This window comes from Lolium perenne, chromosome 6, assembly GCF_019359855.2.
Source record: "Lolium perenne isolate Kyuss_39 chromosome 6, Kyuss_2.0, whole genome shotgun sequence".
Taxonomy (NCBI): domain Eukaryota; kingdom Viridiplantae; phylum Streptophyta; class Magnoliopsida; order Poales; family Poaceae; genus Lolium; species Lolium perenne.
The window spans coordinates 29045317-29070794 of NC_067249.2; the positions used below are offsets into that span (position 1 = coordinate 29045317).

Here is a 25478-nt window from a genome sequence, read left to right on the forward strand (position 1 = left end):
ACCGGGAGGAGGAGGGGGGTGGGGAGGACCAGGAGGAGGAGGGGGACGAGGAGGACCTCTCGGAGGATGAGGGGTTGGGGAACTTAGTGTTCGATCCTGATCCAAGCCTAGAGTGGTGTGAGCCGGAGGATTACCAGTACGTTCCAGCTGTGGAGAGGCTGAGGCCACGTGATAGGAAGCCATATCGGCGTGGGATAACACAGCTCCCCTCGCTGAAGAGCTGGCGCTACAGGCACGTTGTTCTACAGCCCTATGGAAGGAGGTACATGTTAATTTTTGGCACTTCGTTATCGCAATTTTGTCATTATCAAAATTATTATCACATACATATTGATGTTGTCGTTTCATGGTGCAGCTCGTTCCAGTTTGAAGACCCGACGCAGAGACCGCCACGTGGGTACTCGAACATCCTTGGGGGCCTACTTAGATGGTATTTCCCTGGGATAGTCAATCTCCCTACTGGTGGCTGCGACGTAGCTTGGAGGTGGGCGCACTACAGCCTCGCGGAAGATCCTCTTGGCCGCGGCACCGCGGCGGATTTGGTTGTTGCCAAATTCTGGGTACGTGACTTTTGACTTCTTACCATTCATACACTCTCCTTGGTTCACAATAATTGCACTAATGCCCCTTGTTTTACCTATGTGCATGGTTGCAGAAATACTTCAAGAGGGCCGAGGGCAAGGAGAATGCGTGCGATGATGTCCTACACCAGCTTGCAAGGAAGAGGGTGAGCGGCATGCACTACGAGGCACGTGTTCAATGCGTCCCGCGATCGGCACGCCGACCGCTTCGTCCACATGAGTAAGGAGGACGCTCGCGACACGCTCATGCGGCCGTGGCGATACTTGCAGGTATTTGCATTTATGTGTTATTGATTTCTTTATCGCCATGTAGTTTATTTTACCATAATGGGTTTATCTTGTGCATGTAGAACCCTCCTCAGTACGTCGGCAACGACGATAGGTGCTTTCGTGCGATGGTCATGTGGTGGACATGCCCCCAGTACCTCAAGAAGCACGAGGAGGGCAAGAAGAAGCGGGCAGAGATGCGAGGTGGATCGCATATCCAAGGCAGCATCCCCATCTCTCTTCACCTGCAGAAGGAGGTGAGCAAATTAATGGTTCCTTCATTCTTTGAAATCATGTTATATATGTGCTAACTCTGCAAGGGTGTGCCACTTCACTTTATTACATGTTCTCTTTTGCAGGAAGTCAGGACAGGAGCGAAGCCTAACGTCTTTGCCGTGCTAAAGAAGATGAAGCAAAGGAAGACGCCTGATCCTGAGACGGGGTCCGTGTGGGTTAACCCGCAATCCGAGACCCAGTGCACGTCGTATGTCTCCAAGTTCAAGCAGAAGTACGGCGAGGACGCCAACCCAGAGGCCGAGGACTTTGACCCTGAGGTCGCGGTGCTTGCGGGAGAAGGCTTGAAGCATGGCCGCCTATGGTTTGGTGACGGGTGCGTCGACCCAGCGAGGGTTCCCTCTCTCCGCCAGATCCGTCGTGGTCGTAAGAGCGGCCAGCCTGAGGTAGAGCCCCGGCCACGGGATTCGGATCTAGCTGTCGAGCGGTTATGGGTATGTTCTTCCTCGGGTCTCTACATTTCCTTTACATGCTTTCCATTGAAATGTTAATGACATCGCGGCAACACAACGTAGGAGGAGATGGCAGCGAAGGAGCAGGCGGCCCAGGAGCAAAGGGCGCAGATGGAGCAGCCGATGCTGCAGTACCAGCAGCGACGGACACGGATGATGCAGCGGATGCAACAGCAGCAGATGATGCAGCAGCGGCGAGCACGGATGAGCTGGCTCATGAGCCGACGGCTCTGTCTTCTCCACCGGGGAGTCTTCCTCCTCCACCTTACTCCCTGCCGTGGATGCCGCCACCGCCCACTCATACCCCGGGGACACCTATCACCGTCAACAACATGAACATCATCCGGAGCATGAACCTCGGTGAGTCCTCCTACGCTTGTGCCCAACCCGCTACTTGTGCTTGTTCAAGTGTTCAATATGCAAATGCAAATGTTCATTCCATCAACCTGCTTATAGATTTTATGTCACAAGGCAATGACAATGAGGCCGGCGGAAGCGGAGGAGGACAAGGTTGATGGCATGGTCTTCGTGCACTTTGTCGGATTGTATGCTTGTAATGGATTGTAATATTGGACATTGCACTATGGACTCTATGTAACTTGTGTGGATGGACTATGGACTCTATGTAATGCATGAATATGTGTGTTTGATGTATTTGTGGTGTTCCCGTAGTGTTTGGTGATGTTATGTTGAAGATTATATGAGTATATGCTTTATTGTCAATTGCTATATTTGAAATGCAGGGAATAAGCAAAAAACAGCAAAAAAATGAAAAAAACAGGGCCCTTTGCCGTGCGTGTGCACACGGCAAAGGACTTTTGGTCACTTTGCCGTGTGCACACGCACGGCAAAGGAGCCACGTGGCGGCAGCCTGTAGACCTGGAAGGTCCTGGGGGGTGTGCTGCAAAGCACTTTGCCGTGCGAGGTGGCGCACGGCAAAGCGTGCGCACGGCACAGAGCAGTCGCACGGCAACGTATGCGCGCACGGCAAAGGGTTGGCCGCACGGCAACGTATGCGCGCACGGCAAAGCCCCCAGCGCACGGCAACGCAATGCCGCACGGCACAGACTTTGGCGCACGGCACAGACGAGAGCGCACGGCAGAGGCCTTTGCCGTGCAAAACGACCAGCGCCGCGACGCGTTGGCTTTGCCGGCGCTATCTTTGCCGGGCAGACTTTACCGTGCGCGCGCGCACGGCAAAGCCTTTGCCGTGCGTATAGGGGTCTTTGCCGTGCAAAGTGGCGCACGGCAAAGCCCTGTTCTCCCCTTACCGTCAAGTCCGCCTCAAGGCCGTTCTCCAGAAGATTGCCAAGATCCTTGCCGAGGACCGAGGGCGGAATGATGATGCTATTTTCGTTGTCCTCAATGTCTTTAGTGAGCTTGGAGGCAATAACAGTGATCGTGCACTTGATCAGTAGACAGTCATCCTGGAGATACCCCGACGCAATCAAGTCAGATTTACTCATAAATTTGTTTGTACCCCAATTGCCACCGTCCACCAGCGCAAACTTTGTGGTGTAGCCGAATTTGTGCTTCTCTCCTGTGGCCGACGGTGCCGGGTCCTGTATGCAGAAGGAGTAGTACGCAGTGACCTCAGAATCACCGGCGGTGTTTATCAAGTTGAGAAAAATCGAAGAGAACTGATCGTCGACGGTCCTAGAGTTGCCGTTTGGGTAGTAGCGGATAGCCCAGTCATGGCCGCCGACGCGGAAGGGCGCGGACGTGAGACGGGTATTGCTGCCTTTGACGAGGGAGTGGTTGACGACCTTGAATAGGTGCTCGCCGGCGTGGAGAACCACAGTCGAGGCGGTCTTTGTTACCATGGCCGCCTGCAATATTGCGTGTTAAGATATGGTTGAAGAAAAGAAATCGATCCATGGGGTAGATGGATAGCCTTTACGTACTTATATTATTGGGCCATTTGGGGATTAGGCCGGTGTTAATATCTGACACGGGAGGGCAAAGTCATCAGTTCGTGTTACGATCGATCAAACTTCAACGGGAATCCATTATTGCACGCCTCTACTCTACTTCTTCTTTGTATATACTCCATATGTATGATGTAGTGGAGTAAGCATGAAACCATCATGACTCAACTTACGTCCAGCAGCATACCTTGCATGTATTTTGCTAGACGGCGATTATTTGCCGGCCGGCTGTTTGCGCGAATCTGTGGTTCGTCGGGTGGCTGACGCAGGGTAACTGCAACCTATCTTTTCGAATGTCTATGCATCTCCTATTGTTTTGGATTACCCAGCTCACGCGACCGTTGTGCTACTATTAGTAATCTGGTATGCTTAATTTCGATTGTTTTTTCATAAGGGCATCTCCAGCGGCGCGACGCAAATGGACGCTGAGCGACCGTTTGTGTCCGCCGTGACCGAAAATGCGTCGTGCACCACCTCCAGCGGCGCGACGCAAAGTGACTGGACCGCCCGCAGAGACGCAAACCTGGCCCAAATATGCGCCAGGTTTGCGTCTCTGCGGACGCTGCGCGGACGCGCAAAGTGTCCGCTCGGTCCTCGCACGGGCCCGCCTGGCAGCGGCACAATTGCTTCGTCTTCCGCGGCATTACTTTCGGGCAGCGCGCTGCAGCCTTTGCAGGGCCGTGTTAATGGCGTGCCTCGGCTTCCGCGAGCGTGCGCAGCTAGTAGACGTTGCACTGGCAGGCCATTGAAGGCGATATGGCGTCGGAGCCTTTTAAATGGACGCTGCCGGCGGCCATTTCCACGACCAAACCATTGCCAAATCCCACAGTATCCACCCCACCGACGCCATGGGAAAGAAATGCTGGCCGTTCCGCAAGACGAAGAACGACCAGGAGGCTAGCGGCTCGCGTTCCGGCAAAAAGGCACGAGTCGGCCGGTACGTCCGTGTTGACCTCGCGCGGCAGCTATGGGAGGAAAACCGGCCTGTGCCATGGCCGGACGCGAACTTGCCGGGAGGGGACGAGGTGCGCCGCCGCCGAGCGATCTTGCTGCCGGATCTGCGGGAGGATCAGGCGTACGCGCTGAACTCCTACAACTGGATTTCATTCGGGACGTGGGAGTTCGACGCGCGCCGCCGCGCTGGCTACCTCGGCGACGTGGACTTCTTCGACCGAGAGATCGCCGTAGAAGAAGAAGAGAACGACCAGGAGGACGCGGACGAGGACGAGGACGCGGACGAGGACGTCGACATGGTCGACTACGACCACGACGACGACGGGCCGGCGTGGGATCCGGAGACCCATCCGCCGGACCTTTCCGAGGATGAGGCCATTTCCATGGCACTGGCCAACAGCGCGCAGGACGAGCTCAACGAGCTCGCTTTGTGGGAGGGGCTCGCAATCCAGCTGCGGGAGTCAGCGCTCGCGCAGGGGAGGCCGGCGACTCCTCCGGCAACGCCGACGCGTTCGAACGACCGCGCTCCGCTTGCTGCTGCGGCGTGGGATCCCTGGCCACAGCCTCCTGCCCATGCGGCGGTACCTCCTCCACCGCCGGCGTACGAGCTTCCATGGCCGACGCCGGAGTTCATTAACCTCGTCAGCGACGACGACCAGTAGGCAGCAGCAACTTTTAGCACGCCTTTATGGCTTTTTTATGTTTTTTTATTAATGTAAATTATAGTTGCATGAATGAAAAAAAAATTATGCGTCGCGCCGCTGGAGCCACCCCGACGCAAACGGACGCCCGGACGATTTCGACCATTTCGCCCGACGCAAACGGACACGACGCGTCCGTTTCGACGTCCGAAATGCGTCGCGCCGCTGGAGATGCCCTAAGATGTCGTACTCACGTATTAGTTAACGTTGGTCCAAATGTGCATAATGATTTATCTGCATCATTTTTGTAGTTCAATCACTTCAACCATCGGGTTTCTATTTGGCCATTTTATCAGGATTTGTTTCATCATTCCCCAGTTTGAAATAGACTTTTTCTTTGTTTTCCATTTCTTGTTGTAGGACAAGATCATAATGGATGAAGAAAAACATGGGAAAGGTGGCTAAAAATATCAACTTTTTTAAAATGTTAATAAGTTTTTTTTTGAATTCTTTAAATGTTAATAAGTTTCTATCGATGATTACCAAAACCACCATTTACACTATTGCACGTCCTTGCTGCAGTGCATGTGATATCTTGTTGTGCTTCTATAAAGGCAGGAAGGAATATGAATCAGTCTCTCGCTCCCTCCCCCCTTCTCTCGTAGCAAGGCAAAAGGGAGGAGAGCAAACCATCCCCACCAACAGCCAACGAGGTTGCGGGCTCCCATCTACTTCTGTTGCTCCGGTGGTGGGAGGGGAGAGCCCTGGTTCTCTCCTGGCATGTAAGTAGGTGTAGGGCTAGGTCTCCTAGGGGCGCTGTTCTGGTGGCGGATGCGGCGCCACGTCATGGTCTTTGTGCTACCGTTTGTTCCCTACTCCGGTGTTCCCCTTTACGGTGGGGCTGGTGGCAGCATCTTCTTGGTGACCAGGTTTGGCCGGCGAGATCTATGTGGTGGGGTTGGTTTGGTGCGACGGCAGCGGTGACCCACACGATGCCTTTTGTTCCGGGTCTGCCTTCTTCTCGGCAGTGTTTCCTCGAACACAACTCATGGTCGTAGGAGGTTATATAGGGGTGAACCGGCTGGCGCTGGCTGCCACTCTTGGTGGCGATGACGGAGACCTGTGGGATGCCTTGCTCTTGGATCAAGTTATGTGGTGGGCAGTCTGGCCTCCACCTCCTACTTCGACGGGAGGAAACGACATATCTGTAGTATGTCGAGCACGGGGATGCTCCCCGTCCGACATGCATGCCCCAATGCCCCCCTTCACCTTGGGAATGAGAGTAATGATCCCATAGTTTAGGCGGGCAATGTCCATCCGTCCCAGGGCGAGGTCATTGAGGATCTGCAGAATAGGACCTCATAGGATTCCTCAGAATCTTTTAAAGAAGAGGACCGACAGGCCATCCGGGCCAGGAGCCGAGTCTGGCTTCATGCTCAAGAGCACCTCGTCTAACTCCTCAACAGTGAAAGTGGGCTCCAAAGCAAGGTTTTCGTCGTCGGAGATGAGCTTACTATCTTCTCACAAATGCTAACCAAGAGCAAACACCCTAGTTTCACCCTCCCACCCCATCAGACCTCGGTAGAACTGATAAATATGCTCCGTCAGATCCCATTTTTCATGGACCTCCCTCTGGTCGATTACAAGTCTAGGGATCGAACACTTCCTCTTGCACCCATTCACAATGGCATAGAAGTAAGAAGTGCATGAGTCTCCCTTGAGTGTACATTGCATGCAGCTGCATTGTCTCCAGTATTCCCCATCTGCCTTATCCAACACAAGGAGCTGATCCTTCAAATGATACCGGAGGGCCCATCCCTCCTCGTCCAGGCAAGATGAGCCCACCACCCTATCGGTGTGCCACCGGCTGCATTAGGTTAGCCCTGGAGCCCCTTTTCTCCCGTCCCAAGTTAGCTCCCCATCCTTTGAGGAACTGTCGGGAGTTCCGAGCCAGACACCTCCATAGATCAACACAACACCTATGTGGCCCCAAGTCAGCAGTAAAGCTTAAAGTTTTCCCTTCACCAGTTCGATGTGAAGCGTTCCCTCCATTTTTTAGCAATGCGAGTGCCCCCATGACCTAGATCGTGCCAACTCCGTGTTGTCTGAGGGCAAGCACGTGCTCCAGCCTGGCCAGTCAGCTCCTGTATCCTTTACTTCCCCGGTGTTCTTCCCTGGCGACCAGATTCACTCCAAGCCGGTGTCGTCCATGATCAGTAGCAGGAGCGAAGCCTTAGCTTTTGCCTCGGCGACCCCTCCTCCACCCCTTCCCTACAAACTCCCCCAACACCACCTTGTCGACCCGACCACCCATCCCTGCTTCACCATGGACCATGCATACTGCCGAGCTGCCTGAGTTGGTGAACTCGACCTACCTCTCATCTGCATTCAGATTTTTGAGCGGGAACCACTACTATAAGTTGGATCCTCGTTGACGCCTCGGTTCCTAACATTTTGCATGAGAGGTGCTCCTCCTCCTCGTTGAGTTGGGCCGAGGAGGGGCGGCGTTGATCCAAGGGTTGGTCTATTGGCGGCTCGATGGTGGCCCTTGGAAATGACTTGTGACCGTGAAGGTATACCCTTATCAGACTCCACGAGCTATCGACGCCCGTGGAGGTGTGTGATACGTCTCCAACGTATCTATAATTTCTGATGTTCCATGCTAGTTTTATGACAATACCTACATGTTTTGCTCACACTTTATGATGTTTTTATGCGTTTTCCAGAACTAACCTATTAACAAGATGCCGAAGTGCCAGTTCCTGTTTTCTGCTGTTTTTGGTTTCAGAAATCTTACACAGGAAATATTCTCGGAATTGGACGAAACAAAAGCCAAACTTCCTATTTTCCACGGAGGGTTCCAGAACATCGAAGAGGAGTCGGAGACGGGCAGCAGGGGACCCACACCATAAGGCGGCGCGGGTGGCCCCCTGGCCACGCCCAGATGTGGGGAGGGAGCCCCTGGCCCCTCCGAGGCTGCCCTTCCGCCTATATATTACCTCCGTCGCGAAAACCCTAAGAAGATAAGCCACGATACGAGAAAAGTTACGCAGCCGCCGCCATCGCGAAGCCAAGTTCGGGGGACAGAAGTCTCTGCCGGCACGCCGCCGGGACGGGGAATTGCCCCCGGAGTCATCTCCATCGACACCACCGCCATCTTCATCGCCGTTGCTGTCTCCCATGATGAGGAGGGAGTAGTTCTCCCCCGAGGCCGAGGGCTCTACCGGTAGCTATGTGGTTCATCTCTCTCTCCCATGGTGTGATCTTTATGTGATCATGAGCTTTGTATCGCTATTAATCTATGTGCTACTCTAGTGATGTTATTAAAGTAGTCTATTCCTCCTCCACGATGTAAAGTTGACAGTGTGTGCATCATGTAGTACTTGGCGTAGGTTATGATTGTAATCTCTTGTAGATTATGAAGTTAACTATTACTATGATAGTATTGATGCGATCTATTCCCACTTTCATAGCTATTGTTGACAGTGTGTATGCTATGTTAGTACTCGGTCTAAATTGCAACGGTCTATTATGCACTCTAGAGGTTACTCTAATATGAACTCCGGATGTTGTGGAGCTTGTTTACTCTGGCTTGAGGTGTGCTTTTGTAGCCCTACACAATGAATGGTGTTTGTTATCCAACAAGAGAGTGTAGAAAGTAGAATTTATTTATTCAGTTATGTGATCAATGTTGAGAGTGTCCACTAGTGAAAGTATGATCCCTAGGCCTTGTTTCTAAGCATTGAAACACCGTTTCCAACAAGTTCTGCTACATGTTTGCTTGCTGCCATTTTTATTTCAGATTGCAATTGTTACTTATAATCATCCATATTACTTGTATTTCACTATCTCTTCGCCGAACTAGTGCACCTATACATCTGACAAGTGTATTAGGTGTGTTGGGGACACAAGAGACTTCTTGTATCTTAATTGCAGGATTGCTTGAGAGGAATATCTATGGCCTCTACCTCCCTGAGTTCGATAAACCTTGGGTGATTCACTTAAGGGAAACTTGCTGCTGTTCTACAAACCTCTGCTCTTGGAGGCCCAACACTGTCTACAGGAATAGAAGCGTGCGTAGACATCAAGCTATTTTCTGGCGCCGTTGCCGGGGAAGTAAGGTAAAAGGTATTCACATCCTCCGACTACTAAGCTATTTCCTAGCACTGTTGCCGGTGTGTGAGTGCTCGAAGGTATCTCCTTTAGATTATGCAATTATATCTTTTTGTCTCTTGTTTTTATTTTCACTAGTTAGGCTTAATGGAAAACAACAAAAATATTAGAGATCTTTATAGTATTTATCTTGAGTTAGGAGATGAGGTGTTTGAAGAGAAAATTAAAAAACCTATGGAACTTTATATGCATGCTAATGGCAATGTTATTAGTATGAATGCTTTGAACACCACTGTTGCTAATGCTATGGAAAATTCTAAGCTTGGGGAAGCTGGTTTTGAGGAGCATGATATTTTTAGTCCCCCAAGCATGGAGGAGAAAATTTACTTTGATGATACTTTGCCTCCCATTTATGATGATTATAATGATAGTGGTATTTTGGTGCCACCTACTATGGAGGATAAAGGTTATTATTATTATACCATGCCTGCAATTTATGATGATTACAATGATGAATATGATATTTTCAGTCCACCTACTATTGAGGAGAAAATTAATTATGATTACAATATGCCTCCTATATATGATGATTATGGTGATGAGAATAATAATGAAGGCTATCTTATTGAATTTGCTCCCACTACAATTAATAGTAGGGATTTCTATTTTCGTGCTCTCGGGTCCTTAGTTGTGCTCAGTTTCCCCCAGCTCGTTAGTTTTTCCTCAGTTTCCCCTCCCTCTAGTTTGAAACCCCTCGCAGACGCTCGGACGGGAGGGTTGCCGTCAGGTCAGAGGCCTTACCGTTGCCATTAATCTGACGGGTGGGGCTACACAGAGGGCAGTTCCTCTCTGACCCGTCTCGTGCTGACAAATGGGGCCGCTCTATAGGGCTGCCGCAGCCAATGACCAGTGGGGTCATCTATTTTTCAGGAAAAGTCATATATTGCCGCTCTGAGGGGCTGCCGCAGCCAATGACCAGTGGGGTCGTCTATTTTTCAGGAAAAGACATATATTTGCCGCTCTGTGGGGCTGCCGCAGCCAATGACCAGTGGGGTCGTCTATTTATTTATAGAAAATCATATATTGCCGCTACGTGGGGCCTCCATGACCAATGACCGCTGGGGTTGTCTATTTATTTAGAGAATATAATATAGAGCCGCTCTGTGGGGCCGCCTCAGCCCATGGCAGGTGACTATTTTCGTAGCTTAATCTAAAGTGACTCTTATGCTAAACATTGTGCATAATATATAGAAAATAGCTAGATCTCTAAATATATAGAAAATAGCTAGATCTCTAAAGGGGATGGATGCATGGCTTCACGTCGTCGTCACTTTCATCGTCAGTATCTTCGTAAATGCGAGTAGTAGTACTTCCTGCACATTGTTCCGTCGAACACCTTCACTGTGAGCACATCATCGCCTTCATATTTGAAGTGTACGTAGCAGCCGAAATCCACACCGTGCGCGATGGCGAAATTCTCCCAGCCCTTGTCCGTCAAATAGGACCTCCACGGTCCAGAGACGAGGACCGCAGTCAGCTGCTCGCAGATACACCTTAGCTGGCTCCTGGCCGTCAAGATAGTCCGCAAACTTTTTTGGGAGTGCCTGCAAAGAGATCGAGCGCCGATCGTTTGAAATTAAAGGTTTTTTAGAACATGCCCATAATTAATCACATGCATCATATATGTGGGAACGCGTACGTACCTTCTTGACCAAAGGGTCTTCATAGATGACGATGAAGAACTCCTCTATGATCAATGGCAGTGTTGACGATGGTGGTGGTGGCAATGATGATGATCCACCACCCTGGCCGCCCCTTCCCCTTCCCCTTCCGGTCCGCGTCCGAGACGTGGAAGCCATGGCAATGGATGATCAAGTGTATGTGAACGAAGAAGAGAGAGGCAGAACCTATTGACACAAGGGATGGCCGTTGTGGGTGTTTATAAGGGAGAGATGACCGTTGTAGGGGTTTACACAATAAATTAAGGAGGAGGTGACCATTGTGGGGGTTTACACAATAATTTAAGGAGGAGATGACCGTTGTGGGGGTATATATCTCAACAAAAAAGTAATGCGGACTATCTTGACGGAAATGGAACTTCGTGATTTAGTTTATCATTTTACCGTGAAAAGTAATGCCTAAAAGAAATGGTAATTCATGATAGTTTATCATTTTACCATAATGGCTACAAGAAATCGGTGATTGTTCATCATTTTTTGCGTGAAAAGTAATGGCTACAACAAATCGGTGATGGTTTATCATTTTTTGCGTGGAAAGTAATGGCTACAAGAAATGGGTGATGGTGTATCATTTTTTGCGTGAAAAATAATGGCTACAAGAAATGGGTGATGGTGTATCATTTTTTGCGTGAAAAATAATTTCTACAAGAAATGGGTGATGGTGTATCATTTTTTGCGTGAAAAATAATGGCTACAAGAAATGGGTGATGGTGTATCATTTTTTTGCGTGAAAAGTAATGGCTAAACAAATTGGTGATGGTGTATCATTTTTTGCGTGAAAAGTAATGGCTAAACAAATTGGTGATGGTGTATCATTTTTTGCGTGAAAAGTAATGGCTACAACAAATTGGTGATGGTGTATCATTTTTTGCGTGAAAAATAATGACTAAACAAATTGGTGACGGCGTATCATTTTTTTGCGTGAAAAGTAATGGCTACAACAAATTGGTGATGGTGTATCATTTTTTGCGTGAAAAGTAATGGCTACAACAAATTGGTGATGGTGTATCATTTTTTGCGTGAAAAATAATGCCTAAAAGAGTTTATAATTTAGCTCGTGAAAAATAATGCAGAAAACCAAACTTTAGCGTACTGGGTAACCGCCCTTAAGCATACATAGAGGGTGGAAGCTAACCGCCGATAGAGAGAGAGAGGGTGGTGGCCCCGACCAGAGAGAGAGAGATAGGGGTTATCCTGCCCGTTAAATCCTACGATCAACGGTCGGCGGGCACGATCCACGTGACATCGGCTAGACCAACCAGGGCAATGTTGGGCGTCTGTGAGAATTTGTGAAGGGAGAGGGCAAAACTGAGTAGTATCAAGAAACCAAGGGCAAGTGAGTAGTAAACAGACTAAGGGATTCAAATATGAGATTTAAAAAATGGAAAATGCGTGTTTGGTACAATGAAACCCATCTTGGCCTACCTCAAACTATTTGCAATACAAAGATACATGAGTGTGAAAATTATGGCCTCATTCAGACAAAGCATGTTTTGGGGAAAGCTGTTTTGGGTAGGGCTTATTGTGGAAAACCATGCACCTTCATAGCTACTAGGTGATTTGAGAAGTGGCAATTTGTGGTAAAACTTGATTTATCTATGATTTATCTATGATTTGAGAAGTGGCAATTTGTGCTAAAGACTCCATGAGTAAGTGCCACTCTTTTTCGGAATTTTTTGGACATTAAATAACTCATTTAACTAGTTAATCCCATTTGTTGACTCTCTGTTGACCAGCCACTTGAGGGTAAAACTGAGTATATTGCACTAGCCAGTATTAGCACTCAAGGCGAAAACTGAGCACACAAAAAATGCTAGTATATGACTCGAGGGTATACCTGAGTATATCTAAATTTCCAGGGTTAGACTCGAGGACGCGTGTTGCGGTGCAGAAGTGGAAGACGTGCCATTGTTGACGCGTGTTGTGGTGCAGACGTGCAATAGTGGACGCATAGGACGCGGGTCGCATTTAGGACGCGTAAGCCCCTCTCTCCCTCCCTCTGCACACAGTACGTCTCATTCTCGCTCACGCAAGAAACCACCCCTCTCACGTCCCATCAACTTCTCCAAAAAACCCCAACCGCCGTACGAGCGCTCCCCTGCCGGCGATGGAGAAGAAGAATGCGCCGGCGGCCATCGCCCCCGAGCCCGTTGATACGTCCATTTTGCATCACTATTTTATATCATAATTTACTGTTATTCATTGATATATTTCCTATTTAGAGATGATACTTATGTTATTTCATCTATTTTGCATGTTTCATGATTATTGGAGAATCGTGCACCGGAGTCAGGATTCTGCTGGAAAAAGCACCGTCAGAATGCAATATTTCGGAAGATCAGCAATTGATGGAAATTATACGGATAATCTTATTTTTCCAGAAGACGGAGACAGCCAGAAGGAGGAGCCGAGGAGGGCCGCCATGGGCCCCCCCATAGGCCGGCGCGGGCCCAGGCCTGGCCGCGCCGCCTTGTGGGGAGGGGGCCCACAGCCCCCTCTGGCCTCCTCTCCTTCGCATACTTCTTCGTCCCGAAAACCTAAGCTCCGGGGGATAGTCGCGAAGAGTCACAGCCGCCTCTGCGGGGTGGAAAACACCAGAGAGAAAAGATCTCTCCGGCAGGCTGAAATCCGCCGGGGAAATTCCCTCCCGGATGGGGAAATCGACGCCATCGTCACCGTCATCGAGATGGACATCATCTCCATCATCATCACCATCATCTCCATCATCATCACCGCCATCTCCACCGCTGCACCTCATCACCGCTGTAACAATTAGGGTTGGATCTTGATTGTTTGATAGGGGAAACTCTCCCAGTATTGATTTCTACTTGTTATTGATGCTATCGAGTGAAACCATTGAACCAAGGTTTATGTTCAGATTGTTATTCATCATCATATCACCTCTGATCATGTTCCATATGATGTCTCGTGAGTAGTTCTTTTAGTTCTTGAGGACATGGGTGAAGTCTAAATGTTAGTAGTGAACTATGTTGATTGATATTCAATGTTATGATATTTAAGTTGTGGTGTTATTCTTCTAGTGGTGTCATGTGAACGTCGACTACATGATACTTCACCTTTATGGGCCTAGGGGAATACATCTTGTATTCGGTTGCTAATTGCGGGGTTGCCGGAGTGACAGAAACCTAAACCCCCGTTGGTATATCGATGCAGGAGGGATAGCAGGATCTCAGAGTTTAAGGCTGTGGTTAGATTTATCTTAATTACTTTCTTGTATTTGCGGATGCTTGCAAGGGGTATAATCACAAGTATGTATTAGTCCTAGGAAGGACGGTGCATTAGCATAGGTTCACCCACACAACACTTATCAAAACAATGAAGATTAATCAGCTATATGAAGCGAAAGCACTAGACTAAATTCCCGTGTGTCCTCAAGAACGTTTGGTCATTATAAGTAAACAAACCGGCTTGTCCTTTGTGCTAAAAAGGATTGGGTCACTCGCTGCAATTATTACTCTCGCATTTTACTTACTTGTACTTTATTCATCTGCTATATAAAAACCCCCTGAATACTTGTCTGTGAGCATTACAGTGAATCCTTCATCGAAACTGCTTGTCAACACCTTCTGCTCCTCGTTGGGTTCGACACTCTTATTTATCGAAAATACTACGATACACCCCCTATACTTGTGGGTCATCAAGACTATTTTCTGGCGCCGTTGCCTGGGAGTGAAGAGCTATTGGTATTGCTATGGATGAAGTTAAACTATTCTCTATATCGCTGTCTGGTAAAGCGGCGCAATTGTATAAATTGCTGAAGAATGGTGATTCTCTTGATTGGGAGGACATTGTGCCTTTATTTTATTCTAAATTCTATCCTCCAAGTGAAATTCACAAAGATCGGAACCGCATATATAATTTCTGGCCTCATGATGGAGAGAGTATTGCCCAAGCATGGGGGAGATTGAAGTCTTTAATGCTCAAATGCCCCATTCATGAGCTTCCTGGTAATATTATCATTGATAATTTCTATGCAAGACTTTCTTTTCAAGATAAGACTTTGCTGGATACTTCTTGTTCTGGATCATTTACACGCAACAAAGAAGAGTTTAAAAGGGACCTTCTTGATCGGATCCAGGAGAATACTGAAGGATGGGAGAACGACAAAGATAGAGAGTCAGGTATAAACTATGATTATAAATGCATTGAAACTTTTATGGGTACTGATGAATTTCGTAATATGAGTGCTACTTATGGTCTTGATTCTAAAGTCGTTGCAAATTTTTATAAAGCTTTTGCCTCTCACTTTGAATTGCCTAGGAAGAATTTTGATAAGTATCATGAACCATACAAAGATAAAACTGATCCATCTATAAATAAATGTGCTATAATTGAAACTGTTGATCATATTCTTCCTGAAGCTTATATTGAAAAAACTCCTTTCCCTGCTAAAATGAAGGAATACTCTATTATAACTAGTGCGGTTAATAAAAGTGCAAAGAAACCTATAGAACCTGAAGAACAAATAAAGGTTGAACCTGCTATTGCATTAGTTAAAGATCTTGTGACTAAAAATGTAGAAGATGGTCATATTATTTTCTGCGAAGATGCTTCTAATATTTTTTCGCATCCTAATAAGTCTAGGAAAGCCAGTGTTCCTATGCTCTCTGTTAGAATTGGTGATCATTGTTATTATGGTTTATGCGACATTGGTGCAAGTATTAGTGCCATTCCTTATGAGCTTTATACGAAGATCATGCATGAAATTGGTTCTTGTGAACTTGAAGATATTGATGTGGTTATTCGGCTAGCTAATAGAGAAACTATCTCTCCTATTGGTATTGTTCGAGATGTGGAAGTTCTATGTGGTAAGATTAAATATCCTGCTGACTTTTTGGTATTTGGTTCTGCTGCTAGTAAGTCTTGTCCTATTATTTTCGGTAGACCTTTCCTAAATACTTGTGGAGCTGTTATAGATTGCAAGAAGAAAAAAATTGTGACTAAATTTGCTGGTGAATCTTATGAGTTTAATTTCTCTAAATTTGCCAAAACTCCTTATAAAGTTGATTTGCCTAATAATGATTTTAGAGTTGAACAATGTGCGTCTATTGCTCTTGCTCCTAATAATCCTTTGCAGCAACATTTTGAGGATAGTGAGAGTGAAGTCTTTAGGGAAGAAAGAAATGAGCTTGACGAAATTTTCCTTCGTCAACCTATTCTTAAACATGACTTGCCGGTTGAAGATTTAGGTACAACACCACCACCAAAGGAAGATCCTGTTTTTGATTTAAAACCATTACCTGATAATCTTAAGTATGCTCATATTGATGATAAGAAAATATATCCTGTTATTATTAGTTCTAAGCTTTCAGATTTTGAGGAAGAAAGGTTATTGGAAATACTGAAGAAACACCGAGGAGCTATTGGCTACACTTTTGATGATTTGAAGGGGATTTCTCCCTCTATTTGCCAACATGCTATCAATATGGAAGATGATGCAAAGCCTATTGTTGAACATCAGCATCGTCTAATTCCGAAGATGAAGGATGTGGTAAGGAATGAGGTATTAAAACTTCTTGAAGCTGGTATTATATATCCTATTGCTGATAGTAGATGGGTTAGTCCTGTGCATTGTGTTCCTAAGAAAGGAGGAATGACTGTTGTGCCTAATGATAATGATGAGCTCATCCCTCAAAGAGTAGTTGTAGGGTATAGAATGTGCATTGATTATCGAAAAGTTAATAAGGTTACTAAGAAAGATCATTACCATTTACCCTTTATTGATCAAATGTTAGAAAGGTTGTCTAAAAATACTCATTTTTTGCTTTCTTGATGGTTATTCTGGGTTCTCACAAATTGCTGTTAAAACTAAAGATCAAGAGAAAACCACTTTCACTTGTCCCTATGGAACTTATGCTTATAGACGTATGCCTTTTGGTTTATGTAATGCTCCTGCTACTTTTCAAAGATGCATGTCTGCTATTTTTCATGGCTTTTGTGACAATATTGTAGAGGTATTCATGGATGATTTTTCTGTCTATGGGAATTCTTTTGATAATTGCTTGCAAAACCTTGATAAAGTTTTGCAGAGATGTGAAAAAACTAACCTTGTTCTTAATTGGGAGAAATGCCACTTTATGGTTAATGAAGGAATTGTATTGGGACATAAAATTTCCGAGAGGGGCATTGAAGTTGATAGAGCTAAAGTTGAAGCAATTGAGAAGATGCCCTACCCGAGGGATGTTAAAGGTATTCGTAGTGTTCTTGGTCATGCTGGGTTTTATAGGAGATTTATTAAAGATTTCTCCAAGATTTCAAAGCCTCTTACTAATCTTCTTCAAAAATATGTACCTTTTGTTTTTGATGATGATTGTAAGGAAGCTTTTGAAACTCTAAAGAAAGCCTTAACAACTGCTCCTGTAGTTGAACCTCCTGATTGGAATTTACCTTTTGAAATTATGTGTGATGCTAGTGATTTTGCTGTAGGCGCTGTCCTTGGACAGCGAGTAGATAAAAAGTTAAATGTTATTTATTATGCTAGCAAAACCCTTGATGTTGCTCAAAGAAATTATGCTACAACTGAAAAAGAATTGTTAGCTGTAGTCTTTGCTTGTGACAAGTTTTTTTTTTGAACCAAGACACAGTAGGAGAGGCTCCTACCGTGGTTTTTCATTCATTATCACAAATATTTACAAAGATGGTGCAAGCACCCTTTACATAGACCAAGAAAAAAAAATTAAACTGAGTCTATGACAGTAAAGATGTGTTCAACCAGGTTTTGAGGAACCCTGAACCTAAGCAATAATAAGTCAGAGCAAACTCTTTCTCTCCACGAAGCTCTGGTTGGTCTAATATCTCTAAAAATAAGATTGTTCCTCTCTTTCCAGATTCCCCATGCACCAATAATGAATTTTTCAAAAAAGAGTTTTCCTTGATGCATCGAGCTAGCCTGTGATATGATGTCAATTGAGGTATTTGCAGCAGGCCAAATAATGTTTAGATCCTATATTGTTGATTCAAAAGTCACGATTCATACTGATCATGCTGCAATTAGATACCTTATGACGAAGAAAGATGCTAAGCCAAGGCTTATTAGATGGGTGCTTCTTTTGCAAGAATTTGATTTACATATTATAGATAGGAAAGGTGCTGATAATCCTGTTGCTGATAATTTATCTAGATTGGAAAATATTGCTTATGATCCTGTTCCTGTTAATGATAGTTTTCCAAATGAACAATTGGCTGTAATAAAGGTGAGCTCGCAAGATAGTCCTTGGTATGCTGATTATGCTAACTTTATTGTTTCCAAGTACTTGCCTCCAACCTTTTCAGCTCAGCAAAGGAGGAAATTCTTTTATGACTTGAGGCATTATTTTTGGGATGACCCACACTTATATAAAGAAGGAGTGGATGGTATTATGCGAAGATGTGTTCCCGAATATGAACAACAAGAGATATTGAGTAAGTGTCATGGTAATGCTTATGGAGGACATCACGCCGGGGATAGAACCGCACAAAAAGTTCTACAATCAGGTTTCTATTGGCCAACTCTCTTCAAAGATGCAAGGAAGTTTATTTTATCTTGTGATGAATGTCAAAGGGTTGGTAATATCTCCAGATGCAATGAAATGCCTATGAATTATACTCTTGTTATTGAACCATTCGATTGTTGGGGATTTGACTTCATGGGTCCTTTCCCTTCTTCAGAAGGTAACACTCATATTCTTGTCGCTGTTGATTATGTTACTAAATGGGTGGAAGCCATACCCATAAAAAGTGCTGATGGTGAGACCTCTTTAAGAATGCTTTTAGATATTATTTTTCCTAGATTTGGAGTACCTAGATACATTATGACTGATGGAGGTTCTCATTTTATTCATGGTGGTTTTAGAAAAACTCTTGCTAAGTATGGTATTAATCATAGGATTGCTTCCGCTTATCATCCTCAAACTAGCGGGCAAGTAGAATTATCAAATAGAGAGATTAAATCTATCTTGGGAAAGACTGTTAATAAATCTAGAAAGAACTGGGCTAGTAAGTTAAAGGAAGCACTATGGGCTTATAGAACTGCTTATAAAAATCCCATGGGTATGTCACCTTATAAAATGGTTTATGGAAAAGCTTGTAATTTACCTTTAGAACTAGACTTATTGGGCTGTAAGAGAACTAAATAAAGATCCTAAACTTGCCGGTAAGAAGAGATTGCTACAATTGAGTTCTCTAGATGAATGGAGAAGTGAAGCTTATGAAAATGCTAAACTCTTTAAACAGAAATTTAAGAAATGGCATGATAGGAGAATTATCAAAAGAGAATTTAATGTGGGAGATAAAGTCCTATTGTATCGGTCTCGTCTCAGATTTTTTGCAGGGAAATTACTCTCAAAATGGGAAGGACCATATGTCATTGTGGAGGTGTATCGTTCAGGGGCAATTAAAATTAGTTCTCTGCAAGGTGATGCCACACAAGTAGTGAATGGACAAAGACTCAAGCACTATATCTCTGGAGATTCTTATAATGAAGATGTTGATGTTATTCAAGTGGTAACTCCGAAAGCTTTCATCAAAGGTCAAATTGACAGTTCTGCAGAGTTCGACTTTGAATAGGTAACAGTACTGGTAATAAAAAGTCCGCGTTTAACTTTCCGAACTATGTTTTTGCTATTTTCGGAAAATACGAAAAATTACGAGATCGAAACGGAGTGGAGGAGACGCACGAGGGCGTGCCCCCATAGGCCGGCGCGGGCCCCAGCCTGGCCGCGCCGCCCTATGAGGACGACGCCTCGTTGTCCCTCTCTGACTCTTGTTCGACCTGGTACTTTCCTTGTGTCGTGAAAATTTCTGCTATATAATCCCCCGGACCCCTGGAGGTCCGTATATCGTTTTCTCGTCGTGTTTTGTTTCGAGCTATTTTCTGCCAGAATCTGCTTCGGATCTAGAACCAGCATGTCTTCGTCGGGAACTCCGAAGGATAGCAGCTTCTTTGAGGACGTCGTCAACCCGTACATGAACGAGCTGAAGATGCACCCCAAGGAGTTGCGGCTCGTAGATGGAGAGTTGCAGATTAAAGATGTCCAGGGTCCTAAAGGAGAAGGAAGCTTGGAAGACAGGGTGGAGAAACTAGAACAAGAGGTCTTCAACTACAAGAAGATGGCTGAGCGTGAAGTGGACATCTTCCACAAGATTGTGTCTGAACTTATTGACGGACACAAGAAGGAGACTGCAAAGTTGTGGGACGATATCTTCTCGCTTCACGACACTACCAACAAACTCCAAACTCAACTCTATGATGTTCAGAATCAAAACTGTGAGTATGAAAACAGGTTTAAACACATAAGTTATGCTGCTAGTTTCAGGATTCCGGAGACCAAGATGTCGTTTGTTGATGGAGAGCCTCTTCCTTGGAAGTCTGATGATGAAAAGAATTCATCACCAAAGGAGTAATTCATCATCGGTATTGGCATCCCCTTGGTTTGTTCCAAGCTTGGGGGAGTGCCGCGGTATCACATCATCACTATCTTTTACCTTTTTATTATCAAGTAGTGTCATATCATGAGTAGGGAAGTTATCATATAAGATAGTTTGCAGTATGGAAGTATCTCTCTTTAGTTGGTTATCTATGTATCCCTTGGTGTGAGTTATCGTTATGAAATATTAATGAGAAGTCTTATCATTTACATATTGCACATCTTATTTTAGTTTGCAATCTCTCTTATACGATTGATCTTGTTGTTAAGTATTGGTATCACTTTGGGAGCATTGAGTAAATCTATTTGGTTTTGGCAAACTTAGCATTGGTCAATAGCAACAACACTTTGAGTATAAGTAGAGAAGAAGAAATACATGTAGATATGTTGTTTCATTATCTTTCTTTCTTGTTAACTATGAGCTTAGTATTCTGAAGTTAAAATTGTTTGTGCTTACAAGGAAGATGCATGTGTAGGATAACGTTGCATAGAAAACAAAATTTTTCCTACCGCGAACACGCAATCCAAGCCAAGATGCAATCTAGAAGACGGTAGCAACGAGGGGGGTATCGAGTCTCACCCTTGAAGAGATTCCAAAGCCTACAAGAGGAGGCTCTTGTTGCTGCGGTAGACGATCACTTGCCGCTTGCAAAAGCGCGTAGAAGATCTTGATCACGATCGGTTCCGGCGCCACGAACGGGCAGCACCTCCGTACTCGGTCACACGTTCGGTTGTTGATGAAGACGACGTCCACCTCCCCGTTCCAGCGGGCAGCGGAAGTAGTAGCTCCTCTTGAATCCGACAGCACGACGGCGTGGTGTCGGTGGCGGTGTAGAAGTCCGGCGGAGCTTCGCTAAGCTACGCGGGCAATATGAAGTGGAGGAGCAAAGCTAGGGTTTGGGAGGGGGTGGCCGGCCACTCAAGGGGGGCGGCCAAGCTATGGTCTTGGGGGTGGCCGGCCCCCTCCCTTGGCCCCTCATTATATAGGTGGATCCCAAGTGTTGGTGTCCAAGTCTTCGAATAAGACCCGAAACCAAAACCTTCCATAGGAGGGGGGAAACCTAGCCCAACTAGGACTCCCACCCAAAGGTGGGATTCCCACCTCCCATGTGGGGGGTGGCCGGCCCCCTATGGTGGAGTCCACTTGGGACTCCACCCCCAGTAGGGCTGGCCGGCCATGGAGGTGGAGTCCCTTGTGGACTCCACCTTCCTTGGTGGTTTCTTCCGGACTTTTCTAGAACCTTCTAGAACCTTCCATAGAACCTTCCACGACATTTTATTTCACATAAAATGACATCCTATATATGAATCTTATTCTCCGGACCATTCCGGAACTCCTCGTGATGTCCGGGATCTCATCCGGACTCAGAACAAATATTCGAACTCCATTTCATAATTCAAGTGCTACCATTTCAACATCCAACTTTAAGTGTGTCACCCTACGGTTCGAGAACTATGTGGACATGGTTGAGTACTCACTCCGACCAATAACCAATAGCGGGATCTGGAGATCCATAATGGCTCCCACATATTCAACGATGACTTTAGTGATCGAATGAACCATTCACATAAATTACCAATTCCCTTTGTCTCGCGATATTTTACTTGTCCGAGGTTTGATCTTCGGTATCACTCTATACCTTGTTCAACCTCGTCTCGACAAGTACTCTTTACTCGTACCGTGGTATGTGGTCTCTTATGAACTCATTCATATGCTTGCAAGACATTAGACGACATTCCACCGAGAGGGCCCCAGTATATCTATCCGTCATCGGGATGGACAAATCCCACCGTTGATCCATATGCCTCAACTCATACTTTCCGGATACTTAATCCCACCTTTATAGCCACCCATTTACGCAAAGTGGTGTTTGGTGTAATCAAAGTACCTTTCCGGTATAAGTGATTTACATGATCTCATGGTCATAAGGACTAGGTAACTATGTATCGAAAGCTTATAGCAAATAACTTAATGACGAGATCTTATGCTACGCTTAATTGGGTGTGTCCATTACATCATTCACACAATGACATAACCTTGTTATTAATAACATCCAATGTTCATGATTATGAAACTAATCATCCATTAATCAACAAGCTAGTTTAAGAGGCATACTAGGGACTTCTTGTTTGTCTACATATCACACATGTACTAATGTTTCGGTTAATACAATTCTAGCATGATATATAAACATTTATCATAAACATAAAGATATAAATAATAACCACTTTATTATTGCCTCTAGGGCATATCTCCTTGAGTCTCCCACTTGCACTAGAGTCAATAATCTAGATTACATTGTAATATACCTAACACCCATGGCATTTTGGTGTTGGTCATGCTTTGCCCTAGGGAGAGCTTTAGTCAACGGATCTGCTACATTCGGATCGGTGTGTACTTTGCAAATCTTTACTTCTCCATCTTCGATGTACTCGCGAATCGAGTGGTAACGCAGCTTGATATGCTTCAGCCTCTTGTGTGACCTTGGCTCTTGTGCATTGGCGATGGCACCCATGTTATCCACGGTAAATGATTAATGGGTCCAATGCACTAGGAACCACACCGAGCTCTACAATGAACCTCTTCATCCATACCGCTTCGATGAAGCCTCTGAAGCCGCTATGTACTCTGATTCTGTTGAAGTCTTCGCCACCGTGGACTGCTTCGAGCTTGCCCAGCTTCCTGCAGCACCCTTCAATATAATCACGTACCCTGATTGTGTCGTAGTGTCATCGGGGTCTGTGTTGCAACTTGCATGGGTGTAACTTGTTACAACGAGCTCTTGGTCACCTCCATAACAAAGAAACATATCCTTAGTTCTTTTCAAGTACTTCAGGATATTCTTGACCGCTGTCCGATGTTCCATTCCTGGATCACTTTGATATCTGCTAGTCAAACTAACGGCATGTGCTATATCCGGTCTTGTACATAGCATGGCATACATGATAGATCCTATCTGCCGAGGCATAGGGGATGTTACTCATCCTTTCTCTTTCTTCTGCGTAGCCGGTCCTTGAGTTTTACTCGGTACCTTGCACAGTAACATAGGTAAGAACCCTTTCTTACTTTCGTCCATTCTAAACTTCTTTAGAATCTTGTCCAGATATGTACTCTGTGATAGCCCTATTAGGCGTCTTGATCTATCTCTATAAATCTTGATGCCTAATATATACGATGCTTCACCAAAGTCTTTCATTGAAAAACTATTATTCAAATAACCCTTAACACTGCTTAATAGTTCTATATCATTCCCGATCAATAATATGTCATCTACATATAATATCAGGAATGCTACAGAGCTCCCACTCACTTTCTTGTAAATACAGGCCTCTCCATGACCTTTGTATAAACCCGAAGTCTTTGATCACCTTATCAAAGCGTCGGTTCCAACTTCTTGATGCTTGCTTCAGTCCATAGATTGAACGCTGAAGTTTGCATACTTTGTCAGCATTTTTAGGATCGACAAAACCTTTGGGTTGTACCATATACAACTCTTCCTCAATGTCTCCATTAAGGAACGCCGTTTTGACATCCATCTGCCAAATCTCATAATCAAAAAATGCAGCTATTGCTAACAAAATCCTCACAGATTTTAGCTTCGCTACAGGTGAGAAAGTCTCATCGTAGTCAACTCCTTGAATTTGTCGGAAACCCTTTGCGACAAGTCGAGCTTTATAGACAGTAATATTACCATCAGCATCTGTTTTTCTCTTGAAGATCCATTTATTCTCGACAGCCTTTCGGCTATCAGGTAAGTCTACCAAAGTCCATACTTTGTTATCATACATGGATCCCATTTCGGATTTCATGGCTTCTTGCCATTTGTTGGAATCTGGGCTCATCATCGCTTCTTCATACGTCGCAGGGTCCTCATCATTGTTAACTACAATCATGATATTTAGACAAGGATCATACCAATCAGGAGTGGCACGTTCCCTTGTCGATCTGCGAGGTTCAGTAGTTTCCTCGTTCGAAGTTTCATGATCATTATCATTAGCTTCCTCTGTTGCCGGTGTAGGCGGTGCAGGTACAACTTCCGATCGCGCTACTCTGATCAACGAGTATAGATTCATCAATCTCATCGAGTTCTACTTTTCTTCCAGTCACTTCTTTAGTGAGAAATTCTTTCTCAAGAAAGGTTCCGTTCTTAGCAACAAAGATTTTGCCTTCGGATCTGTGATAGAAAGTGTACCCTATAGTTTCCTTAGGGTAACCTATGAAGACGCATTTCTCTGCTTTGGGTTCTAGCTTGTCCGGTTGTAACTTCTTTACATAGGCTTCGCAACCCCAAACTTTCAGGAACGACAGCTTAGGTTTCTTATTAAACCATAATTCATACGGTGTCGTTTCTACGGATTTTGATGGTGCTCTATTTAAAGTGAATGCGGCTATCTCTAATGCATAACTCCAAAATGATAACGGCAAATCAGTAAGAGACATCATACTACGAACCATATCTAAGAGAGTTCGATTACGACGTTCGGACACACCGTTTCGTTGAGGTGTTCCCGGCGGTGTCAATTGTGAAAGTATTCCGCATTTCTTTAAATGCATGCCAAACTCATAACTCAGATATTCACCTCCACGATCAGATCGTAGAAATTTGATCTTCTTGTTACGTTGATTTTCTACTTCACTTTGAAATTCCTTAAACTTCTCGAAAGTTTCGGATTTATGTTTCATGAAATAGATATACCCATATCTACTCAGATCATCTGTGAAGGTTAGAACATAACGATAACCACCGCGCGATGCTACGCTCATTGGTCCACATACATCGGTATGTATGATTTCCAATAAGTCGATGGCTCGCTCCATCATACCTGAGAAAATGGAGTCTTTGTCATTTTTCCCATTAGACATGCTTCGCATCTATCAAGTGACTCAAAGTCAAGTGATTCAAGTAATCCATCGGTATGGAGTTTCTTCATGCGTTTCACTCCAATATGACCAAGGCAGACGATTGCCACATATAAGTAGAATTATCATTAAGTTTAATTCGCTTAGCATCAATGTTATGTATATGCGTATCACTACTATCGAGATCTAACAGAAATAAGCCATTCTTTTGTGGTGCTCGACC

General features: G+C 45.2%; 1 protein-coding gene across 1 annotated transcript; it reads right to left on the bottom strand.

The window, feature by feature from the left end:
- Nucleotides 1-2290: 2290 nt before the first annotated feature.
- LOC127310650 (BTB/POZ and MATH domain-containing protein 1-like) lies at nt 2291-3417 on the bottom strand. The gene is made up of 2 exons (XM_071822064.1): nt 2866-3417; nt 2291-2320 (listed from the first exon to the last, which is right to left on the bottom strand). The coding sequence occupies exons 1-2, from the start codon at nt 3415-3417 to the stop codon at nt 2291-2293; spliced, it is 582 nt and encodes a 193-aa protein (XP_071678165.1).
- Between the last annotated feature and the right edge of the window lie 22061 nt (nt 3418-25478).

Coding starts and splice junctions, on each gene's coding strand:
- LOC127310650 (XM_071822064.1), bottom strand. CDS start 3,417: ATGGTAACAAAGACCGCCTCGACTGTGGTTCTCCACGCCGGCGAGCAC. Junction 2,321..2,865: donor GCCTTGAGGCGGACTTGACG/GTAAGGGGAGAA, acceptor TTTCAAATATAG/CAATTGACAATAAAGCATAT.